The sequence below is a fragment of the Sus scrofa genome, chromosome 12 (genome assembly GCF_054392235.1).
Source record: "Sus scrofa isolate SSC_HxYL_T2T_F1_AM1 chromosome 12, Sscrofa_HxYL_maternal_Yorkshire_Landrace_v2.0, whole genome shotgun sequence".
Taxonomy (NCBI): domain Eukaryota; kingdom Metazoa; phylum Chordata; class Mammalia; order Artiodactyla; family Suidae; genus Sus; species Sus scrofa.
Window position 1 is genome coordinate 63,406,311 of NC_139394.1, and position 24,442 is coordinate 63,430,752.

The 24,442-nt window shown below is 54.2% G+C and overlaps 1 protein-coding gene across 1 annotated transcript in view; it reads left to right on the forward strand.

The window, feature by feature from the left end:
- The first annotated feature begins 4,852 nt into the window (after nt 1-4,852).
- HS3ST3B1 (heparan sulfate-glucosamine 3-sulfotransferase 3B1) overlaps nt 4,853-24,442 on the forward strand; it is a 42,004-nt gene continuing 22,414 nt past the window's right edge. The window contains exon 1 of the mRNA XM_003483118.5: nt 4,853-5,961. Within this exon, the coding sequence (XP_003483166.3) occupies nt 4,868-5,961 (1,094 nt within the window). The 5' untranslated portion in view covers nt 4,853-4,867. The remainder of the gene's footprint in view (nt 5,962-24,442) is intronic.

Sequence of the window (24,442 nt, forward strand, 5' to 3'; positions counted from 1 at the left end):
CACAGGTCAGGTGGGGTTCCTGGATGTTTATTAGGTATTGCGCTTGGGACCAGCACTTGTAGAAGGAGCAGGGGGGCAGGCTTGGGCAGAGGGAGAATTCCAGCCCTGCCCCAGGCCCCAGGTCCTCTGCCAAGCGGGCAGGAAGCTCTGGAGTCGCATAGCCCTCAGAGATGCCCGGAGCCTGGGACACCGGCCTTTTCCCTTGCTGGTCATTGGAGGCCTCCCCTCCCCAACACAGGCAGGAATGTGACCTTCAGCCTCTGTGGGAACTCTGTGTGACCTGGAGGGGCTGAGAGCCCCCCAGCAGCCGGGGCAGCATGCCCCTCACTGTCTCCGGGGCCCTGGGGGCACAGAAGTGACTATGACTCTGGCAAGGAGGTGGAGACCAGAGGGCTGAGGGCCAGAGCACGACTGGGGGTCACTCTGTGTCAGGCTGGCCTGCAGCTTCGTCCCTGGTGACGGGAGGGAAGAAGGAGGGGGCAGAGGAGTCAAGTGGGTGCAGGTCTGCATGGACATCTGGTGGTGAGATGGTGTAGACAATTCCCATCAGCATCTACGTCCTCAGAGAGGCTTTGAGAAATGCTGGACCCATCCAAGGTAAGCAAGGCTGTCCAGGGGGCTGGCGAAGCGGGCCCCCTGGGAACACTCAGGAGCCTTCCAGGGCACCCTTCTGTGCCTGTGGAAGTTTGTGGTGGGGGAGCTACAGTGGGACCAGTTGTCTCTAAGGCGTGCTCTCCAGCAGCCACTCAGCAGCTCAGGCCAGGAAGGCTGAAGGCAGAATAGTCTTGGAGAATGTTCAGGGCTGGCTGAGGGAGCTGTGTGGAGGAAGAGGGGGCTGAAGGCATTGGAAGGACAGAGGCGCCAGGACAGACAGTGGCATTGAGGCCCAGAAGGGGTGTGTAACTTATTCAAAGTCACACAGCCTGTAAGTGGTTGGGAATCAGCTTTAGGTGTCAAGATCCTGGCAGGAAAGATGTGGCTGGCTGGCCATGGGTAGCCTTGCTGGGGGTGTAATAAAAGGACTATTTACAAAGATGTTAGATGGGAGAACAGCGCGTGGGGGGGCGTCATCACCACCCTAGGCCCACAGAACCTAGCAACAGCAAGGCTGTGTGGAGAGGGCTTCCCCATGGGGCAGCCGCTAGCCTTTGATGACCCAGCAGAGAGGGGGCCTGGGGTGGCCAGAAGGCCTCCCTCCAAGCCTGCCAGGGAATCTGCGGCAGAGCAAGCGGGCTACCTGGGCTAGGGAGTTGGCCTATGACCTTGACTCTTCCAGACACCGGCTACCAAACCCATCTGGGTACCAAACTTATTTTACCCCTAAGACAAGAGCAGTCGTCCCTCTTCTGTGATGTGCGGAGGACTCCTGTGACATTGCGCTGCCCAGAGCCCCAGCGCACCAGGGCGGTGGGTCCAACCGAGCCTGGTGGATACAGGGTCCCCGAGGCGGCGCAGCTGGAACGCAGCCTGGTTCCTCTCGGTGGAGCCCTGCGACCGCTCTTACAAGGGATTTCTGATCCCCTGTGTGCTAGACCAGCCACAGCCCTAGCCCCGGCCTCCCGGCAAATGCCCTCCTCCAGCCAGCAGCTCTCCGCAGCCACCTGGACGGGGGCGGGGTGTGGGGGGGTGCAGACCCGAACAGCCGCATGGTTCCGAGGCGCGCTGGGGGCAGGCCCCCTCCCCTGGGCGCTGGGGACCCTCGATCCCCGTCCCCCGCCCCCGCAGCCGTCGGAGCGCCCCCCTGCGGGCGGGTATCTGGGCGCAGCCGGCTTGGGGAGGGCCTCTACGCTGGTGGGGGTGGGGGAGGGACAAGAGTTCCGGTGACAGGAACCCGAGCTCCGCCGGGCCACAGGCTTAGGCGGCCCAGGAAGTTCGGCCTCTGCGACAGCAGAGGTGGGCCTGGCCCCGGGATGGGGGTGGGGGTGGGGAGTGGCAGGGGCTGGAGGCCCGGACCAGAGATCCTTCTTCCAGAGGAGGAAACGATCGGGGGTGGGGGGGTCTTTCGGCTCAGGACCCCCCCAACTTTACAGCTGGAAAATTTTAGGGCCAGAGAGAGTGGGGTCGCACAGTGGGTGGCAGGCAGCAGGATCTAGGAAAAGAGGGACAGGAGAGGGCTTCTGGGGCGGCCTGTGCGTTTCTAAGGGAGACCGGCTCCCTCCACGTTAGACGGTCAGAGGCCACTAGGCAAGCGCGACAGACCAACCAAAAGAAAGCGCAAACCTCCGGGGTGTGCTCCTTTCTAGGTTTCCCGACGGCAAAGCTTTTGAATGAGTTTATCCGAGGAAACCTTCCTCGTCTGGGTGGCCGCGTTTTGCTGAGGCCAGGCTCCCCCAGTGGCGCACCCCGTACTACTGAGCAGTGGTTAAGGGGGGGGGGGGCTCAAACTGGGCTCCCGGTCAGCCCCGCCCCCGGCCCCGTGCAGGTTGACCTCGCCTTCCGCATCCGCAGAATGGGAAGAAGCGGGAGATGGCTTTGTCCTAGGGCCGAGCCTGAAGCGGCCCCCGCATCTAGGCATTTCGGGGCGCGTGTTTGGGCTCCCGAGCGCAGCGGGCGGACCAGCCGAGTGGGGGGCAAGGCCAGGTCCGCCCAGCCTTGCTTAACGGTGCGGCTCAGACCCGGGTCACGGCGGACCTCGGGCGGCAGAACCCAGCTCTGCGTGCTGCCCATCGCTCGGTGGACTTGGCGGCCACTTGGCCTGGGGGCTCTGGCCTCAGCGGAACTCCCTCGCCGGTTTCCTACGCCCACGCCTTTGCTCTCAATCCCTCCCTCCCTCCCTCCGCACCCCCGGAAAAAAAGGCCTAAATATATCCGGCCGACAAGCTCTGAAAAAAAAAAAAAAAATTGTTTTTTTATCCCTGAACTTTGCTAACCTCAGGGACAGGGGCCATTTTTATTATCCTTTTTTTTTTTTTTAAACTCATACCCAGCAGGCCCCAAGTTAAGCCGCATGGGAGCTACAATTCGCCTGAATGCGCGCAAATCACAAACCACCACCACTCTCCCCTCAAATCCACAGAAGTCAAGAAACTCAAAGCTGCCTCAAGATCGGAGACTGTGACTTCACTTCCCCCCGAAATAAGGTGAATTTGAAGAAACCCTTAAGAGACACTAGCATTTTCTTTCTCACTTTTCCAAAACAAACAAACCAAACAACAGTCAAGTTAATAGTCAGAAATGTGTTGTCATGCTTTAGAAGTTTAAAATAAATTAATAATAATTTAATTAAAAACTAAGGGTGAATAAGTCGCTTCTGAAGAAGAGGGAAGCCTGCTGGAAAGAACTTCTCTCCGTAAATATAGCTGGAAGAGATTGAAATCTGCTCCCTAAATTACTTCTCCTCAGCCACTCTGTAGGAAAAGTCTTAGGCTCAGGCGCTGCAAGGAGGTCCTGCGGAGCACAGCTGGGCGCGGGGACCCCGTGGAGGACGCAGGGCCACCCTAACGATCCCGGGTCTCGGCCCCCGATCTCCCCGCACGCTTTCGAGCCTGAGGTGCTCCGGGCCGACGGGCTTTCTCGGTGTGTACCCAGCCGAGAGGGGCTGGACCCGGGCGGGGACTTGGGACACTTCCTCGGGAGGAGAGCGAGGTGCACAGGGACAGCACGGCAGGGGGACCGGGGCTCGGCGGTTCCGCCGTCCGCCCGCGCGAACTGGGGAAGGCAGCCGGGGCTGCGCTCAGCCGGGGGCCGCGCGGGGGTCGGGATCGGAAGGATCGTTTTGTCCCGGAGCCGCACGGGGCCTGGCGTGGGAGGCCCGCTGGCCGGGCCGAGTCCGGGGGGCCGGCATCTAGAGCTTCCTGAGTGCCACCGGGGTGAGTTTGAGCACCGGAGCTTCCTACCGGAACGCGGGGCAAGAATGCAGCCCCCGCCACACTAGGGCGGGTCACTTTGCGGAGGAGAACCGGGGAGAGCGGCTTGGAGTGGACTTTGTTAAGTGCCACTCAAGGATCGATTTGCTCTGGGCTTGACGTTTGACTTAGAAAACAACACCGCTGGGAAAAAACACCACCTAATAATTCGTGTAACAGGTCCTGCAAATCAAACCATCTCCTAAATGAAGGTGAATGTTGGCTTTGATATTTATTCAGGGGAAGGGTGTGGGAGCATTGTTTTCACCTCACGTCTCCAACACACACGTATCCGGACCAAACTTTCTACACGTGACTCTCACACTCACTTTTCGACCAGAAAACTTTTCCCCAGCCTTTACCCCTGTGTTGATGTCTCCCGACCTCTCTTTCCTCAGGAGTTTGGGAAGCGAGAGAAGAATTTTTTCTAAAGATAGTTAACACCGACCGCCTTTAACAGGCAGCGAGAGAGGGAGAAGGAGATGGAGATCAACTCCTGGCAAAGAACAAGAAGGAAATAAATAAATAAATAAATAAAGCAAGCAAGCTGACAGGGATTTCCACTTAAACGTCCTAAACCGGTGCCAGTCCCGGAAGGGCCCCCCTTGGAGTCCGGGCGTGGAGTGGGCGGGCATCTCCGGCCCGCCTCTCGCTCCTCCACTGTCCTTCCTATTTCTAACAGGCACACCACGATTCCGCCCGTGAAACATCTGGATGGGGACTCACATCCCCACACACGGGCAACTGCATCCAAGACTAGCTCCTGGGGAGCGAGCGCGGAAGTGAGTTCAGGACCTGGAGCGCAGCGCCCGGAGGGTCGGTGATCTCCCGGCGCTGGGTCTCTTGCATCCTTCCTACCAGCTGCTGCTGTCACCAGCCTCTGGCTCCGCCCCTCTGAGCCCCCCTTACCTCTCAGCCAATAGAAACCCCTGACTGCTTTCCACCGCCCCAAACCCTTTCCACACCCCCACGTTCTGGGAGCTGGTTGGCTGCCTTACCCTCAGCGAAGCTGCTGGATTTGCATGGCGCTCCGGGGTTCTGGTAGGTGGAGAGACCTGTCACTCCAGGTGGCCGGGCCCGCCCACTCTGCCTCGGTCCGCGGCTCTCTTCCTGCGCAGTTCTTCTCAGCCTCCGCGGGGAAGCGCCGGGGCTGCGCTCAGGGCTCAGTTCTCTGGACCGCGAGGAGGCAGCCCCGGCGAGCGGCCGTGCGCTGCGCACCGTGTGGAGGGGCCAGGGCGCGGGGGTGCGGTGCTCTGCTGGCCCCGAGCGCGGCGTCGCGCCACAGGAGCAGCCCCCGGCCAGCAGTTGCCGCCGCCGCCCGACTTTCGTTCCAGTTGCGGCTCCTCAGGGCAACATGTCAAAAGCCGCCGCCGCTACAGCTGCCGCCGCCACCTGGGGAAGAGCAGCCGCAGAAGCAGCAGCAGCAGCGGCGGCCGCGGGCGCGCGGGGGCAATAAGCCCAACCACCCGGCGTCCAGGGAACCCTCTCTGCGCTCACTGCTCCGGCGGGACCCGCGCCATGTGCTGAGCCATGCCCCTCGCCGCGCCCGCGGGCAGCGCATGGGGCAGCGCCTGAGCGGCGGCCGATCCTGCCTCGATGTCCCCGGCCGGCTCCTGCAGCAGCAGCCGCCGCCGCCCCCGCCGCCGGTGAGGAGGAAGCTCGCGCTGCTCTTCGCCATGCTCTGCGTCTGGCTCTACATGTTCCTGTACTCGTGCGCCGGCTCGTGCGCCGCCGCGCCGGGGCTGCTGCTGCTGGGCTCGGGGTCCCGCGCCGCCCACGCCCCGCCGGCGCTGGCCGCGGGCTCCGTCGGGCCTCCCCCGAGGCAGCGGTTCCCGGCGGCGCCTGCCACCCCGCTGGCGGCCGGCGGGGAGACGGCCGAGGGCGCCGCGAGCCAAGAGGAGCAGAGTCCTGAGGCGCCGGACGCCCCCAGCTCCATCTCCACCTTCTTCAGCGGGTCCGGGAGCAAGCAGCTGCCGCAGGCCATCATCATCGGCGTGAAGAAGGGCGGCACGCGGGCGCTGCTCGAGTTCCTGCGCGTGCACCCCGACGTGCGCGCCGTGGGCGCCGAGCCCCACTTCTTCGACCGCAGCTACGACAAGGGCCTCGCCTGGTACCGGTGAGTTTCCCGGGCACGGCCGGGCCGGGCCGCGCGACGGGGAGAGGAGGGACGCGGCACGTGCTGGGGGCGGTGACAGGGCCCAGCCTGGCACCCCGGGGCCGGGGGGGGCCCGCCTCGGCCGCGCGGCGCTGGCCCTCAGCGCGGTGCCGGGTGCGCCGCGCGCCGCGCTCCCCACCGCCCGGAGAAACTTCTGGAAGCGCTCTGGCGGGTCAGGGGCCCCCAGCGCCCTAGACCGAACCTGGCGGTCCCTCCTCAAAGAAGGGGCGGGCGTGGGGCGCAGCGACCGGGACGGTGCTGCGGGAAGCGCGCAGCCTCTGACTGCGGCCCCGTCCCAGGCGAATCCCGCCGGCGCTTCCGCTCGGGTCCGGGAGCGTCTGCGCCCCGCCGGTCGCCGCCGCCGCCCCGGGACCAGCTCCCAGAGCAGCCTCTGCTGCCCAGATGGGGACGGGTGGGGGCGGAGGCCGCGGGGCGTCTGCTCGCTCGCAGACCGGCTTCGCGGGCGGGCAGCCGGGGCTCGGGCGGGCGGCCCGGCGGGCGCGGCGCGTGGAGCTGTGCTGGTCCCTGTCGGGCAGAGGCGCGCACTGCAGCCGGCGGGAGGGAGGCGCGCGGCTCTGAAGGCTTCCCCCGCCGCGGCCCGGGCCGCCCGCTTCCGCCCCCCAGGCCGGTGCCGAGAGAGCCGGGGCGGGGACGTGGGTCCCCGCGGGCCCTCGACACGTGCGGTGCGAAGAGTGTTTGGGGCCATTGACTGGGAAATGCAGGTTGCCCAGAGCTCGGGGCTTCGGGAAACTCAGTTCTCGGGTCGAGTTGTGTGGGGGTCGGGTTCCAAAGAGACAGCGGCCCCCCGGGGGCATAACCCCGACCTCTGCGCAAGGCTTCCTGGAGTCTTTAGGGTGAACTGTTGGATTGGCCGAGTTTCCGGTGAGGCGCGGGTGGGCAGGCGGTCCAGACTCCAGCCCTTCGGAAATCTCGTCGCCAACCCGGGGCCTGGCCACTGGCTCCCATCCCTTCCCCCGCTCCAACCCCTACCAGCCTGACTCCCTCGTGTCCCAGGCACCCCTCCAGGCCCAATTAGCCTCCCGGAGGCTGGAGACTTCGGAAAACAAAAGGGGAGAGCCACACTGAACCCCATTCCCTGCCCCCATCCCCGCTTTGGGAACCGGGAGAGGTTGGAAGATAAAAGGGGGCTGACCGAGCGGATTAAAACCGCTCTCTTCCCAGCCTCGCCCTCCCTCTCCCTTTTGTCCTAATGTTTTTATTATTGTCCGGAGTTGCCCAAGTCTCGAGGTTTAGCCAGCCGTGACAGTCAGCCCTTTCTACCGTCCCCGGGCCCTGGCCACCGGTTGTTGCGCAGAGGGGCTCTGGATCCCCTGGCCGGGATGCACGACCCAGCCCTGGCAGCTCGCTGGTCGCGCGGGTCTCAGTGCTCTCATCTGGGCAGTGGGCAGTGCGGTTCTCCTGCGCTGGGGAGGAGCAACTGCGCCGGCGCGGTCAGGTGCCTGGCTGGCAGGCGGGGGGCCTAATTGCCAGCTATTGTCACCGATTGTATTGTTGTCATTACTTCTGCCACCGCCGCTCCTCCTCCCCCTGGGATGCCGATTCCGGGGGCGGGGGTGGCAGGCTGTAACTAGCGTCCCTTCGGGTAGAAGCCACCGGAGGCCGGAGGCAGCCCGGGATTTTCTGAGATCGGACGCGCTGGGATCCGGGCTGGGAGGGACCGGCCGGAAAAGAACTGAATCCTTAACGTCGGGCGGTTCTAGAAGCACCTGGGGCGGGCTGTGGAAATCCCCATAGGAAGATGCTCGCAACCTGCCGGGCGGCCGCCGTCCTCCTGCCCGGTTCCTTTTGATTGACTCACAAACGCTGAAGTCGCGCTGGAAAGGCTGGCCGCGCGCCTGAAGCAGGGAGCGCTGCCCGGGAGCTTCGGGCAGGATCAGTGCCCGGGGCCGCCGTGCGAGCGGCCAGCGGGGAGGCTGGGCTTGGGAGGCCCCCGGGCCTGGCCGGGCCGCCGGGTCGGGAAGTGCATCCTCGTCCCCAGCCACCTCTCTACACTGACCAGCAGGACTCACCCCGCCCGGGAGGCCCAAGCGGTGACACCGCGGAGCGCGCGGCGGGACCAGCGAACTGCAAACGCAGCAGCTCGCCCCGCCGGGCGTGGCCGCAGGGTAGGTGGATTTTTTTTTTCCCCCCTCAAAGGGGAAAAAAGAGAATCTTTTAAATCCCCTGCTCAGTCAAAACTTTTAAATTAATTTGGAATGTTCCGGGTGTCTAGGCAAATGGTTGGACTGAATTATTTTGATGGTGGCCGTTAACTTTGAAAACAGACCACACTGGGAGAAGAAGCTGACCTAGGAGATTTTTTGCTAAAATCTGGTTTCCAGGGGGCACCGTTCGTCACCCACTCCCTCCGGAGTTCCGTGTGCCAGGCCCAGCTCTGCCGCTCGCCAGAGGCGCGCTCCTGGGCCGCTCCCGCTCCGTCTGTGCAATCAGGCAGCAGATTGGGGAAGAGTATAAATAATAATTAGCCAGAGTTGGAGTTCAGAAACAAGTGGTTAAAACAAATCCTCAAAGCTAGAAAATAGGAGAGCAGGGAGACATTTTGAAGGCACTGAGACATTTTGAAGGGGTTAAACTGCAGGCAGGATGGCTGAATCCGAAGGTCAGCATCGTAGCGGGTCGGAGAAGGAAGTCTTGGCTGTGTCTGAGCGAGTCGTTGTTGGATTTTATCGACTGATACACAGACCATCTAAGGGCCTAACCAGTAACTCTGGGCCTGAGCGGGTTTGCTTGGAGCCTCCCAAGTAGACTGCAGTTCTTTCCACGTGGCTGAGTGAGATGCCATCAGCCTCAACAGGAGGGTTCCTGGTGGGATGGAGCCCACATAGTGGCCACGCGGAGCCGACCTGCCACCGGCCAGAGGACGGGAGGTTTGCCGCTGCCTCAACCGCTGCGAAAAAAACAAACGTGTCTGTGATGAAAACTCTTTTGGGTTTACTTTGCCAGTTCATCATTCAACTCACTCTTGAATCGGGCCTCTGAAAGCAGGTGCTTATGAGACGCCCGGGGTTGATCAGAACTTCTGGTGAAACCCGCCCTTACCTTAGGTTACCAGGGGTGACCGTGTCTGAGAAATTGGGATGGGGGAGGCGGTTCAGAACCTCGCACATGCCACATGCCCAGCGGGAAAAACACCCGTCTCAAACATTTAGGCTTTCCACATTGATTTAAACTTTGATCTAACATTAAGTATATACATTCTTTCATAGGTTTTTCTTAATGATTTGGGTTAAGTTTGGCAGATTGTCAGATTTTAATGACCTCTGGGAATTAAGTTAGCCAAATATTGTCTAATTATTATTATTTTTAAATATAGAAGTATTCCTTAGACTTTATAGAGGCAGAAATTCCTTTCCCATCTTGACTCTTCTTTCCATTTTTGGTTGTGCGAACTAAGCTGATGCTTTAATGCTGTGGTCACATGGGAAAAAGTGTGTGTGTGGGGGGGTTGAGAGCACTGGTAGGTAATACTTACTAAATGTTTTCCCTATGTGCCAGGCACTGTTTCAAGTTTAACAGGATTAGCAAATTTAATCCTCATTACGATCCTGTGAAGTAGGTACTTTTACAGATGAGGAAACACAGGCACAGAGCTGTTAAGCAACTGACCCAAGGTCTCCTGGCTAGAAAGAGGCAATGCTGATACACCAACCAAGGTAGTCCTGCTCCAGAGGTCCCTCTGTGCCAGTCTCCCTTGCTCAAGTGAGAAAACATGATGCTGGTGATACAGGATGGGGTCAAACCTGAACTGTTGTGGTTGTTCTCTCTCTCTCTCTCTCTCTCTCTCTCTCTTAAAAAGGTTTCTGTTGCAGCTCCAGTGACCTCTGTGAAGGTTGCTCACTTTGTCATTCACTTTAAAAGAAGAGCAGCTCTGAACAGGACATCGAGGACATCCAACTTTAGCTTATAACTAGAGTGAGGATAATGACATCGTTAGGGTACTTTCCATTCTTTGCCCGCACTGGACAGTGAGAATCAATGGAGTCATTAAAATAACAAAAATATCCTCAAGTATAAAGACTGAGAAAACATAGCAGTGTCCCCACTGAGAGTTACATGTATTCTCTTCCACGTGTCCTTTTTAAGGCTGAAAAATGTGGGAGAACACAGGGTTAAATGAGATGTCCCCAGAGCTCTTGGGATGAATTTCTTCATTTAAAGAAATATCAAGCAAGAGGGCAAACTTGTATTTATTAACCAGAAGACCACTTTGAGGAGACTTCTTTAAAATGAGAATCTAAAACCCCAGAGCTTCAGAAATCTCTGCCTGGAAAGCAAGTAGCTGAAAAGAGCAATTTTCCCTACATGTTAAATTTAACAAATGCTGAGAAAACTGATTTCTCCCCTATTTTCCTAGTCTTTTTCTAAAAACTTGGTGGCAAAGACTGGTTCTGCCTTCCTTAAGAGAAACTGAAGATAAGATCTGATTGGGGATAATCCTTTTCGAAGTAATTGTATTTTCTCAGCCCAGGAGTTTAAATCAAGTATGCAGCTCACTTCAAGCTGCTGGGTGAAGATCAAAAATCTGCATGTATATGCAACAATTTGAAATACAAACCGTCATGTTACAAAGCTGTCAAGATTTATTAGCAAGACAGAGTAGCATGTGTTGGACTCTGTTTTCAATTAGGCACCTAAATTAGACCATAAAATGGTTGATTAATCTTTTACAAGTTGAGGGGCAAATATAACATAAATTAACCTAATCATAAGTGTTTTCCCAGATGCTCTGAGTTAATAAAATAGTCAATATTAAATCGCAACCTATTTGTTTTAGGTAAATAAAATGCTGAACAGCATGAATTGAATTACACTTACTATCTTCCAAATGATATGCTATTATGAACAGGTCTCTAAAAATTAGATTTCAGTCCATGTCTTAAAAAATAATTATCAAAATAGAAGACTGCAATTTGACTAAGCTGGTAAACTAGATTTTGCTGTCTTATTTATTGGAGGCTGACTATTGAAAATTCACAATTTAATATAGACTAATATTTATGAAAGTTACTTTTACCCAGCTAAAGTTGGACATTTTGAAGTGACTTGGCATAACTTGTTTTTTTTTTTTTTTTTCTGGTTTGGTGTTTTTATTTTTGTCTGAAGAAAAACTTTTAGATATTTTGAAAAATCACCGTCACAAAACTTTATTCCAAACGTATATGCCGATGTACCTATTTAGAATGAAATGCACACCAGGGATTAAAAAATAAAAATAAAAAAGAAATTCACCAGTCGGCTTGTGGTATGAATTAGGGAAGTGCCATTTATTTGAAGCTTCAGGATTGAAATACGTGCCCACCGCTTTCTCTGTTAGTAGTTTTTGAATACGTTATGCTCTCAACTCTATGAACATGGAAATGAAGCTGATTGACAGAAACACAAAATGCCCACTCTAAAGGCACAGCATAATGAGCACTTCTTTTGCTGTGAATAGACTTAGTTCCAAATAGGGTGCTACCTCTTTTAACAGCCAGTGATTTCAGACAGTAAGGGAAATTTCAGTGCTTGGCTGTTGGGATGGTCAGGAATCCCAGTAAAATGAATTCCCCAAGCATGTGGCGTATTTTCAAGGGTAATGAATACAAGATGCTGCCTACCTCAAATGAAAACATTTACCATGACCGAAAAGAAATGAGATACTGATATTTTTGAAAACTACTCAACAATAGAGCATGGAACTTTAAAATACATATTTATATTTATATTTATAAGATAACCTTGCTAGAACCCTCCAATTCCTCTCAAATTATACCAAAATAAAACTAACATCAAATAAAACTGATGTTAGCCTATGTTGCTTTCTCTTTCTGATTTTAGATTTGGGGAACAGTTTAGGATGTGGGGAGCAATTACAAGAGTACTAATATGAGAGTAAATAATTTTCATTCTAGCCCAGAGACTGGCTTAAAATGGGTGCTAATAAAACCCTCCACTATTTTTCTCTGCACATAAGTGAGTGGCATTATTGTCCTTTATATTGTATCTGAAATTCTTCCTTTAAATACACATTTCTGTGACTTGAAAAATATTAAAAATAGCCTAAGTTACTGGGGTATTAAAAGCTGTGTCATGGATGAAGCATTTTAAGTAGCAAAGCCAAAATGCAGTGTGTTGCCTTCCAAGGAGATATGCTTTTAAAAACTGTGAGTCCAGATCTGTGAAGAGCGAGCTGGTTATAGAGCACTGCCAGCGAGGCATTTATATTTTCTACCTGCACTTTAAAAATATGTATGAGTGTATACACATGCTTATATTCCTTGTGGATTTAATACTTCTGTTACAGAACAGATAACTTCTGGAATAAAATATTTTTCTTCCAAATATAGCAAATGTGTTAAAATAAGACTCTGATTTTGAAGATTCTATTTCAGCCTAAGCTAGACTTTTTTTTTGCCAAGGGGTCACTTCTTTTAAGTCCCTTTGACTAAATGGTGAATGATTCCTCCTGTGCATATCAAGCAACTTGAGGGCGTATGACTCAGAATCCCTGTTTCTTCCCCCAAATCTTTGCCCCACCATACTTAACAGGGTTACACCTGCTTAGCAACCCACCAAATGCTGAAAGATTGTTCTGGGCAATATGAGCTTGGGGCAACAAATGGAGAGTAAAAAAAAAAACCACCCACACATGGGGAGGAGATACAGAAGCAGATTTTTCACGCAGTCTTGAGTGAATGATGGGGGGCAGGAGGGGAGGTCTGGTGACAGAAGTGTCCAACATGGCCCGGCCAGCCCGACGTGCCACGTCTCCGCTCTCCGGCAGCCCGTGGGGCGCTCGCGCGGTCCCCCAGCCTGGAAGGGCGCCCTGCGCGCAGCCAGGGACACGGGGAGCGGCTCCGCGGCCGGTCGGCCTCAGGGACGAGTCAGCTCGGCCCCGAGGTCACACGAGACCCCCGCCTGTAGTCCGAGGAGGCAGATGGCGGCGCCGCCTCGTGTCGGGGGCGGGGCCAGCGGCCGGCCCGGCTGCCCCTCCGCCCCGCGGGTCGCCGGCTGCGGCCACGTGACTAGCAGAGCGCCGCGCTCCCGCCTCACCTGTTGGGCGCAGCTGGGCGGAGCGTCTGGCGCTCGCAGAGGGTGTTGCGGGCGGACCCAGCCCGCGCTGATTGGTCCGAGCGGCTGCCGGGAGACCAATGACAGCCTGCCCGAGTGATGTCCCCGCCCGGGGGGCGGGCAGCGGGCTCTCCCTGCCAGGGCCCGGCCAGGCTCCAGGCTGCTGAGCATCCTGTCCCTAGGAGCCGCGCGGGTTCTGAGCGGCTTTCCCAGCCGGGCTTATCTGCAGATCTTTGTCTCTTCTCTGGATATTTGTCTCTGTTGGGTTGAGCGTAGAGGATAGAATCGGACTCTCTCCCTTCCTTGCATCCGCGGCGTCCGACGTGGGTTTGAATGAATGAATTCTTCAGAGCCGAACGTGGAAACTTTGCCTTTTTAGGGCGTTATTTTGGCAAGGAAGCGGATGGGATCCATTTTCATTCAGCATGTTTCTGTTCTTTCTCCCTCACCTAACCTTTTTCTCTTTGCGGGAAAGAAATACATAATCCTCAATTCACCCACTTCTATAAGGGGTACTTAAAATGCGGTTCAGCGAATTTCAGTAGTTAACCAAAATTAGGTTCATTTCCATAATGTGATCCGTTAGGTGACGGGATGAAAAGAAAAAGTGAGAAAGACACTGATAAAGAGAAGAGGGCAGGGAAAAGCAAATAATTCTCAGCCGCCCCCCCTCCCATTTCCTAGTCTCTGCTGGACTGAGACCAAGGGGCAGTCCCCAACCCACCCCCGTCCTCCCTCCCATGGTGCCCTCCCTCCCTCTGCCCCTGTGCCCAGAGCCTCAGCTGCTCCTACCCAGAGGGGAAGGAAGGGCCCCAGGGCGAACTGGAGGCCCCCTTTCTGCTCCCCCAGCCTGCAGGGGATAGGGCTGAGGGGACACTTACAAGCTGACCCACCCCTAGTGCTGTCCAGGCAGAATCAGCCCTAAAAAGGTGCCTGTTGAGAAGGGCTTTTACACATGGGGCTGAGAAGTCTGTTGTGCAGTTGGACGAGACACCCTAGTCTTCTGGAAGTCTTTGCAGAGGTGCAGGAGGTGACCTGTCTTAAAAGATCAGGAAGCTCACTGAGGACATGGCTTATTGCTGCATGAGATGTTGAAGAAATGCAGGATTTGGTCCAGGCATGCATTAGTCTCCCTGGGGAAGACAAGACACTCTGCCAACAATTAGAGAACAGTCGTTGGCCCCCAGATCCCTCCTGGTGCCTCCCCCCACTTCCCCCAGCTGAAAGGCCCCTCCTCCCCTGTGCTGGCCTGTCTGGTGGGAAAGGGGTCCAGCTTCAACCTAGCCATTCCTCTCAGGGGTGCTGTGCCTTGGGTCCCCTGTGCCCTGCAGTCTGCTTTTTCCAGTCTCCAGGCACTTAGCACATGCTGGTGCTGCCTGTTAATACAGAAACACAAAGAAGTAACCATCTCGTTCCCAGAGAGAAGCTTTTACAGATGCCCAAGGTGAGGGGGGCAGCGGCTGGGGAAGAAGGCAGGACACTCTCATCATTTGTCATTGGTCTGAAATACTTAATGGAGGAAAGGAAAGGTGACCATCTTTCTTTCTCTGTTCTTTCTTTCTTTCTTTCTTTCTTTCTTTCTTTCTTTCTTTCTTTCTTTCTACTGAGGTATAATTTACAATGCTGTATTAGTTTCAGGTGTACAGCAAAGCGATTCAGGTATACATCTATCTATATTCTTTTTCAGATTATTTTCCCTTATAGGTCTTCCAAGACATGGAGTAGAGTTCCCTGTGTCCACAGTAGGTCCTTGTTATTTACCTGTTTTATATACAGTCCTGTGCATATGTTAATCTGAAACTAATTTCTCTCTTCCACTTTGGTAACCGTAAGTTTTTTTTCTATGTATGTGAGTCTCTTTCTGTTTTGTAAATAGGTTCAGTTGCATTGTTTTTAGAGTCCACAAATAAGTGATATGATGTTTGTGAAAGGAGACCATTATAAGTCTTTTCGTACGATCAATGAATAAATAATACGTTCTTAGAATTGTGTTGACCGATTCTCTCCAGCAAGATTTGTCGAGCCCTTTATAAAAATATGCTAACTTTGTTTTTTAGAGCAGTTTTAGACTCACAGCAAAACTGAGTGAAAAGATAAGGGTTCCCACGTATGCCTTGCCCTCACACAGACACAGCACCCTGCGCCATCAGCCTGCAGCCCCAGAGTCACACGTTTGTCCCCGTTGATGGACCTGTATTGACCCTTCACTGTGGTTCCAAATCCACAGTTTACATTAGGGTTCCCTCCTGATGTCACACCGTTTCTGGCTTTTGACAAAAATGTGATGACACATTTCCATCATTAGAGTGTGGTGCAAAATAGTATTATGGGGAGTTCCCACTACGGCTCAGCGGGTTAAGAACTTGACTAGTATCCATGATGATGCAGGATCGGTCCCTGGCCTCAATCGGTGGGTTAAAGGATCCAGCATTGCCGTGAACTGCGGTGTAGATCTCACACTCAGCTCAGATCTGGCCGTTGCCATGGCTGTGGTGTAGGCTGGCAGCTGCAGCTCCAGTTGGACCCCTAGCCTGGGAACCTCCATATGCTGCAGGCGCGGCCCTTAAAAAAGAAAAAAGAAAAAAAAAAATAGTATCACGGCCCTAAAGCTGCCCTGCCTGAGCATTTGCTTTTATCAAGAGCACTTTCAGGAAGTACTTGAGGCCTTGAGGAAGTACACAAGGCATGAACTTGTCCTTGAGGGGTCTGTGTTAGTTGGTGAACTAAAATCTTCAGGCTCAAAAAGCCCTCAAAACAAGTCCAGCACCGGTTGAAAAAAATCATGAGTCTTGCTAAGCCACTAATACTGAAAACCATGGTAAGGAGAAAAAGAAATGTGATTCTGTGTTTGACTCCTCCAGGAACGTTCCAGAGAGAGCTAAGGAGAGGAAGGAGGGGGATGTCAGTTGCTTGGTGATGCAGTAGGGGAAAAATGGCTCCGCCTTAGTGAGGGAGCCCTGCAGTGTGCAGGCCAGTGGCCGGCGCTCCTTTCTTCTTGGCAGTGACACTTTCCGTGTCATTTGCCCCATTCTGCAGCGGAGATGGCCTGAGGTCACACAGCTGGATGGGTAGGTGGCTCAGCCTCTGGAAGCCAGTGCCTCCCCGAGGGCCCCTCAGAGTCCACAACTTGGAGCCTGTCTCCGTGGCTGAAATTCGACCTGACCTTCCTTAGGGACCAGTTTAAGGCCTGTGTCTTCTGTTGTTTCTTTCCCCCTCCAAACACAGACTTTTTTGTATACAAGAATCCCCCAAATCCTATGTTTTTCTTGTTCTGTCCAGACGTTCCCTTTGGCTCCCCACACTCACGCCTCAGCCCCATCGCTGTGCAGTGACATCGGCATTGATGGTGGCCGGTCACCCCTGCACCAGCTGGCCCCTCCCATTTCTCCAGGGACAAGATGTAGATTTGAGGTTCCTCGTCTGACTTCAGCCTCCCCCTGTTTCCTCACTCACTGTCCCGTCCCTTCTCCGTCCCTGTTTCTGGAAGCCGCCCTCCATGACCAGGACACTCAGATTCTTACTTCTGAGGATTATACTGAAACCCTTGCCACTCCCTTCCTGTGTCCTGTTCATCACTGCGTCACCTGACCACCCCAGCACCCTCTCCCTGCGCCGTGCCTGTTTTGCGCTGTCCCCAGCAGCTGGCAGGAGGAGGTCTCATCACAGAGCAGCCCTGGCCCACCGAGTCCCCACCTACCCAAGAACACGGCCCTCACTCTGCAACTGGCCACGCCGCTGCTCACCACCCTTGCCTCGTGCCAGGACCCGAGAGCGCACTGGTCCTTGTGAGTGGCGTCCTCTGCCTTCAAGCATCAGTTCATCCATCTCCCCACACACACGAGGAGGAACTCCAGAGAAATCGCAGCATCTGTAGGAATTCCACGGGCTCAGCCACCTCTCAGCATGGCCTTAATTTCTACTTTGCCCAAGACTTCCCTCCACCATTGCCACGAAGTGTTGTGGTCTCACTGTTTCTGTATCATTTGAAGCAAGTCCAGACATCATATTACTTTACGTATGTATCTGGCCTCTGTTTGTTTCTAGGAACACTTACATTCGCATGCCTGTAAAAAAGGGTACCGGTCAGAGGGGTGCAGCCTGATGGATTTACAGAGTCACCACCCCCACATGTAACAGCAGGTCCCAAGGCCCCAGAGCCACACTCATGCTCCCTGACCCCTCCCAGGGGTAACCCCTGTCCTGCCTTTTGCCAGCACAGATTCATTTGCCTGTTATTGGACTTAATAGAAATGAAGTCCTTGAGTGAGTATTTGCAGGGTTTTAAAAACCCGCGGGTTCATCGCCATTATTGACAGATTTAGAGATTTCTCACACTAATGCAGATTTCTTGTTTCCGATGAGGGATCTGGAGCTGGAGAACAGCTGCATCTGTGAACCCGGGCATCTCCCCTGCCTTGGACACAGTCGCCACCATCCCTTAGTGTCTCACACTTGACCTGCGTTACTCCTTGGTCACCTGCCCGGTCCCAGGTCTGGGTCAGTGCCAGACACTGGGGAGCTGCAGCCTGTCCCCCACTTCTTTCATGTGTGCTGTTTCGGGATTGAATGTCCTCATGGACGTTCCGGTCAGATGTTGGCACTGGCTTTTTTTTTTCTTTCGGACTTAGTTTTCATTAAGGATCCTGGGAGAGGATGTGCAGAGCTCTGCTAGCTGGGTACCATGTGGAATCAGAATCGTCATCATCAAATCACTTTCAATAGCATGCTATTATTACATTTTTATTTTTTATTTTTATTTTTTTAGTTCTGTAATGGGCTCTTCTTCCACGTGGCCTCCTGTGGGCAGCCCTTAGGGCCAGCTTTTTGCTGTGGACACTTTGTGGCTTTGAGCAAGTCACTTTATCTCTCTGGCATCAACACCCACTCTGGTCTCTCCCCTGCCCAGTGGGTTCCTTGATCAGGGCCTTGGGACTTCATAGCAATATCAAGTGGCTTAGTAACAGCTTTAGAGCTAACTCTCAGGCTTATCTTTATCTCCTCAAGGACACTTGGCTGGTAGTCTGCAGATCACAGTTTGAGATGCGCTGTCTCAAGTTTCTTCAGCAAACAGAAAGTTCTAGAAAGATTCATAGGTGATGTGTAGTAAAAACGGTTCCACGTTCGCTTGCTAAAGGCCCTGATAAGTACTGTAACCAAAGGGAAAACCCCCAAATCTGCTCAGTTGTGTTGATCGCACTTTTCTCCGCTGAGCTCAGAATCCTCTTTTCATTCAGCACCTACTGATAACCCAGGAGTGGTGTTTGTCGGCTGCCGACATGGGGCACATGATCAGAACAGGCCTGTGAGGTCACTGGCAGTTCAAGAGTTTGCCCCCTGACCCTGGGCTCTGTCTGCACACTTTGGCCACCCCTTCTGATCAGAAGTTGGACTCCATACAGCCCCCACTGGGACACCGTTTCAAACCTGCACCCTCTTTGCTCCTGGGGTGATCACCATGAAAGGGAAGGAAAGGATGAGAACCCCAAAGAACCGCGGATGAATCAGGGACCTTGGGCAGCGTGGCTGATGTTGAAGCTCGGGGAGGGTTCCAAGCTGGTCTTGCCACCAACCTCTTTAGCCTCTTTAGTCGGCTGCCACTGCTGCTCCCTCCGCAGGCTAATTCCAGGTCAGTTTTCCAAGAAGCTTAGGTCTGTTTTCAAAGGTAAGTGCTCCCTTTCCGCGCTGTCCCCGGGGGGTGGGGGGGATGCCTGATGGCACTGGAAGACAGGTGGAACTGTTTGCGCCCCCCCCCCCCCCCCCCGCATCAGGATGCTTCTCACCCCTGCGGAATCCTGAGAACTAACTGCAGGGCTCCAGCATAAAACAAAGTCCCCCATCCCTGTTTTTAAGCTTGCGTTTTCCCCTCTATGTGTTGGGGCCAAGGGGAAACACTTAAAAGCCTTCTTTAGCCACACATCCCAGGAACGAAGGGAACATTCAGATCAAGCGTTGCTCGTTGCTCAGAAGGGAGGTGAGTGGAACCTTTTCCAGAGAGATAGGGGCTTCATTTACCTGTTTGCACAGAACTTGGGTTACAGGAGTATCTGGCTTCCCCCCGCCCCCCATGCTCTGTGCTTTTGCTCGGTCTTCTTATCTCCTGACACAGTTACCACGGACTCCTGCTCCTATTTGGAGAAATCCGAACGCTTGTTTGCGTGGCCCCCCTCCCCTCTGCCCCCCACCTGGCCTCTGGGCCGATAGCGGGGGTGTCTGGCTAGGGCGCTTCCCACGGGCTGGAGGTGAAGAGTTTCACACCAGAGTGGGGTCCTCGATGGCGTGCTCCGTATAGGTTTTCACTCTTATCACACTTCCTTTCCTATAAAGTTACCTATCTTTTAACCAGACACTTAATACCTACCTTCTCTTTCTGTGGGGCCTGTGAACATCAGGCAGTAAGGATGCAGCCTTGTTGCCAAGTCATGACCACAGCGTCTGGAGGGCACTCCTGATGGAGTACTGTGGAGGCTACCATGATTCGATTTCATCCGCCAGACCGTTTGAGATGGGCCAGGCAGTATAAGAGCACTTGGGAAGATCAGAAGTTAAGCCATTGTCAGACACCTCAAGGAACCACTGTCCTGGTCAAGGGGCTGTAGGGAGACATAAAATAGAACAAAACGAGAAATGCTGTGGGAGCAGAGAAAAGGGGGCCCCAAGGAGAGGGCACCATTGAGCTGGGCTTTGAAGCATGGATAGGAGTTTGCTGGCTAGATTGTCCCAGACAGTGGATGAAAGCATTCAGGGCAGAGCAGCTCTGTGAGAACGGCCCAGAAGGAGGCCGGGTGTTAGGCACGCATGTCGGGGATAGGGCAGGGGCCCAGGAGACTGGCTCAGAGGTGGAATGTTATGTTGAAGGTGGGGCCTTTGGCTTCCTGGGATTTGGGGGGACCAGCAGAGCCTCCCATCCTAAAGAAATGCAGACTTTACATGAATTATGCATTTGAGATGTGTTACTATCTTTTTGAGGAAAATAAAATAATCTGGTCTCTCAAGGCAGAGAAAGCAAGAAAATAAATAGATGGTTTTCTGAGAACTCCTCAGCCCCACTGGATGGTTTGCCTGGCTCTCAAATTCAAGGACAAGCGTCTGTCCTGATGGTGCCCTGGAGAAGGGAGGGGCGGTGTTTCCTCCATCGTTACCGAACCGCACACCCTTCTCCTGTCGCCTCTCTGGATGGCTTGGGTGCTTGTCTTTAAGGGCTTTGGGGGAAAGAGCCATTCTTCCCAACTGGATTCCAGACACTGGAGGAAAAGACAGATGGCTGCAGCCCACGGGCAGGGCCACCTGCCTCTACCTCTCGACCCCAGGCCCCCAGTTCTGCTGGACGGCTGCCCCGTCCTTCCTCTGGGGGGACTTCTGAGCCTGAAGAGGATGCTGGGGGAGAAGGGTGGGCCGTTTCGGAATCCTGGGCGGGTCAGAGAAACTGCTGGGTTCCCGGCTGCCAGCATCTCTGAGGCGGTTCTGCCCTGTTCTCATCACCTGCTGTGCAGGAACTGAATCTGGGAGCCTTCCACATCAGCACTCAAAAGTGAGGGCAGTTACCGAGCCACGTGAGAGCTGCATTTCCCGGACCCAGAGGCTGGCTGAGGGGTGGGCTCAGGAGATGGAGGTCCGGGGCTCCCGGTGAGGGGACCGCCACGTGAGCAGGGCCACAGGGCCCATCTCTCTCCATCTGTCCCCTCTGGTGGAATGTTGTGTCAGTCACAGTTATTTTTAGGGTTGTTTTCTTCCAGTCCCAGCTGGAAACAGAAGTACACGACAGGCGCGAGGCTCTTTGTGTTCTGGAAAAGGAGCATTTGCCAGGGAGCACGTGTGCCAGCTTCCTGGAGACTTAAGTCTTCGTTCACACTGAGAACTCTGATCCAACCCACCTCATTTACCCAGGATGGGGCTTTAGGGGGCGGAAACTGCCAGGGGTGCCACCTGCGGGCCTGGGTCCTCTGTGCTTGCTCAGCCCCCAGCTGTGGCAGGTGGGGGGCAGGTCACAGAAGCTGGAGCGATGGACCTGGCACTGGCGGACACGGAAGCGGTCCCGACTGCAGGTAAAGACACTCCCTATGTGGTGGCACCATTCAGGCTCAGCTGTGAGCTTGGGGCAGTTGGCCTCACTCATTTTTACCACGTGGCCTGCTTTTTAGAAAACGCCTGACTGCTTTGCAGAGACTGACTATAGAGCACGGGAGTGAAAACAGGGTGAGATGGCTAAATACAGACATGGGTGATGCAGGCAGAAAGAGAAGGATGCTCAAGGCAAGGGAATATTTCAGAGGAAGGAGTGATTAAATCTGTCTGAGCGGAGGAGGATCTTTCCTGGAAAGGCCTCAGAGGGGAGGTAACACCAAGCAAGGTTTTGACGGATGAATAGGAGTTCGTGTACAGACCAAGTGAGGAAGGGAGTCTTCTTGGCAGAAGGAACACACGTGAAAAGCCAAGGAGGTTTATGTGAAAAAGTGTGGCGGATGCAAGAAAGGACCAGCAGAGGAGAAAGGAAATCGAGTGAGGCAGAATGGGAGGACTGAGGCGTTTTGTGAGTGAGTCCTTAATTAACATCAGTGACTTCAAAGGGTAATTAGTACAGTTTATCCTGCATCTTTCTCCCCCCTCCTTCTCTCTCTCTCTCTGTCTCTCTCTTTCTCTTTTTTTATCTCTGTCTCTCATATTTCAACTTCAAAGTGGGATTTACAAGGTGCCATTGAGTAGTGTGAAACAGGAATTGCTTTTGCTGGTGATCAGAGAAGATGCCACCCAGAAAAAAAAGGCAACAACTGGGACCCTCTCAGGTTGGGCTCTGGGACCCATGTCTTTCTAAGCTGGGTGCTCTTTGTTGGCCTGGATGGAGCCTGTCATTACGGTAAAGCCCAAAGCCATGGAATTAGAGATTCCACCTCTCAGCTCAGGGACCTGCAGCAGGAATGGCCCTGCGGATGCTGGGTTCCAGCAGTCTTAGAAGCAGCGCAGGGCCCGGTTGCCAGCGCCCAATGCCAAGCCTGCTAATTACGGGGTGGCGTTGCAGGCACACACCTGTTCCGAACATGCAGGTAGGGCCTGCTGCCCCTCCCTGGAGCGCAAGCCTCTGCACACCTGTGTTCATCCCGCGTCTCTCCATCCTCCCCCCCCCCTTTCTTTCTAATCCGAACATTTTCTTGCTCTGTTGTTTTTTTTTGGAGGCCACATTTCTGACCATTTCGTCCCTTTGGTTATCATACGAGGAGCAAGCCCAGTGAACTGTACTTCTCTCTGAAAAACCCAAACAAGAAATTCTTGCCCCTTTTGCTGTGCTGTTTTTTCCTGCTATTTCGGAAGGGACACTGCATAGAAGGGCCAGCTTGGAGGATGAAAGGGTGGTGTTTGGCCGGGGGAGGGGGGCAGGGGGCAGCGGGGGGTGATGGTGGTGGAGTTGTTCCAGGGGTCCCTCATCAGAGACTTTCCACCCCACATTCCTGGTTGATCCCCAGGCTAATTGAATTTCCGACTGAGAGCTGACTCCCTGCGTGATGGTTATCTCAAATAGTTAATGAGCTTGAAGAGGAGGCAGTCTGTCGGGCTCACTCCTGGGGCTCTGCTCAGTGGCTTCGCAGGATTCATCTATCCGCCTGTCTTTCTGAGTTGGAGAGGCTGGTTCAGCCTGGCACAGCTCCGCCTATCTCCCCACTTCTAAAGCCGACTGGAGCCCTGACTTCTGGCCTCTGGACATTGGGCAGCAGCTTGCGTTGCTCCCTGCACTCCTAGGTTGTTTAAAAGAAAGAAGGAGAGCAGAGGGGTGGCCTCAGGGCAGCTGGAAACACCCCTTGAGAAAATCGGATTCCTTCCTGGGTCCCTGCAGGGTGGGCGTCCCCCGGCAGAGCCTTTTGGGAGAGCAGCAGGGAGCCGGCCCCGTCTGCTGTGGTGTTTGTCCTGGATTTGGGGCTAGTGTTTTCTTCCTGCGGAACACAGGTGCTCTTGCAAAAAGCCAGGGCTGAAGTGTACCATACAGAATGGTGACGGCGGACTTAGCGCTGTGCTTGGGGAAGGCTAAGCGGACAGTTTTCAGTATTGGGATCATGTGTGTCAGTCGGGTCGGATGAAAAACCAACTCCTAGAATAAAGGCAGAAGGACAGGAACCAGGGAGGGATTTGGGTTCCACTTTCTACAGTAACTTTTCTCTCCATATTTTTTTATATGATGAAATATGTAGATGTGGTGTGTGTGTATATATATGATGAAATATATATATGATGTGTATATATATATGTGTGATGAAATATATATTTCTCCATATATAATGAAGTAAATACATATATATATTATTTCATTATAAGTTGGACCCTTACTATTCCCCAAATTGATTTAAAACCAAACCGTTTTATTTTTTGATTGTCTGAAAGGGAGGAAAGGCAGAAACCTCTTGAAAGGGGGCAGCTGCTCATCGACGGGGCAGCTGGTCTGGCAGGATGGTTGCCGTGTTGCAGCATCTTAATCCCGGAGGTTCTGAGACCCGCTGAGAGCTGGCATGAAGGTGACGTTCGGAGGTCAGCTTCCTAAGGCCTGCGTCCCTGCTGGGCCGTGGCCCGGGATTTGGGGCCCCGCCATCTGACCCCCTCAGCCTCACTCTCCCGGCTCTGAAATGAAGCAGGAGGCTCCCCGAGAGCCTGGGTACCCCGTCCCCTCCAGTGGATGAAGCCCCCGGTAGAGCTGACGTCGTGATGGCCGAGGAGGAGAGCACCCTCGTCGTCTTCTCTGTTTTAACTAAAGTGAGTCGATGGACAATGTTCTGTCAGGGTCAGGCCTACTGCAGAGTGATGTGACCTCTGCTCACGTCATGAAATGATCCCTGGGGTAAGTCTGGTCACCTCAGCTGCTTAGACTTACTAGTAGCAAAGGCGGCAGGAGTGTTACTGACCAGAGTCCTTAGGCTGTAAATCTCACCCTCGTGTCTTACTGATTTTATAACTGGAGGTTTGAAGAAACCAGCCCTTCTTCTTCCTCCTCGTCCTCTTCCTCCTCTTGTCTCTTCTTCTTCTTCATCTTCTGTTTTTTTGACCGTGCCCACGGCACGCTGAAGTTCTGTGGCCGGGGATTGAACCCACGCCACAGCAGTGGCAACACCCAATCCATAACCTGCTGAGCCACCACGGAGCTCCGAAAGAACCATCTTCTGATGACAAGGAGGCCTATTTATTCTTCTCCAGAGGAACTTTCCTAATGAGGAACTCAGAGCATCATAGGGGCAGTGGCTTTGTGGCTTTACAGGACCACGGGCACGGGCAGGGCACTATTAAGGCAGCTCATCATGTCGCCGTCACCAGAAAACAGAGGCATATCCTTTTTGGAGGGAGTTCAGGAAAGCACTCGGGGTCAGCAGAGTGTGGGGGTCCTAACGCTGATGCTGAT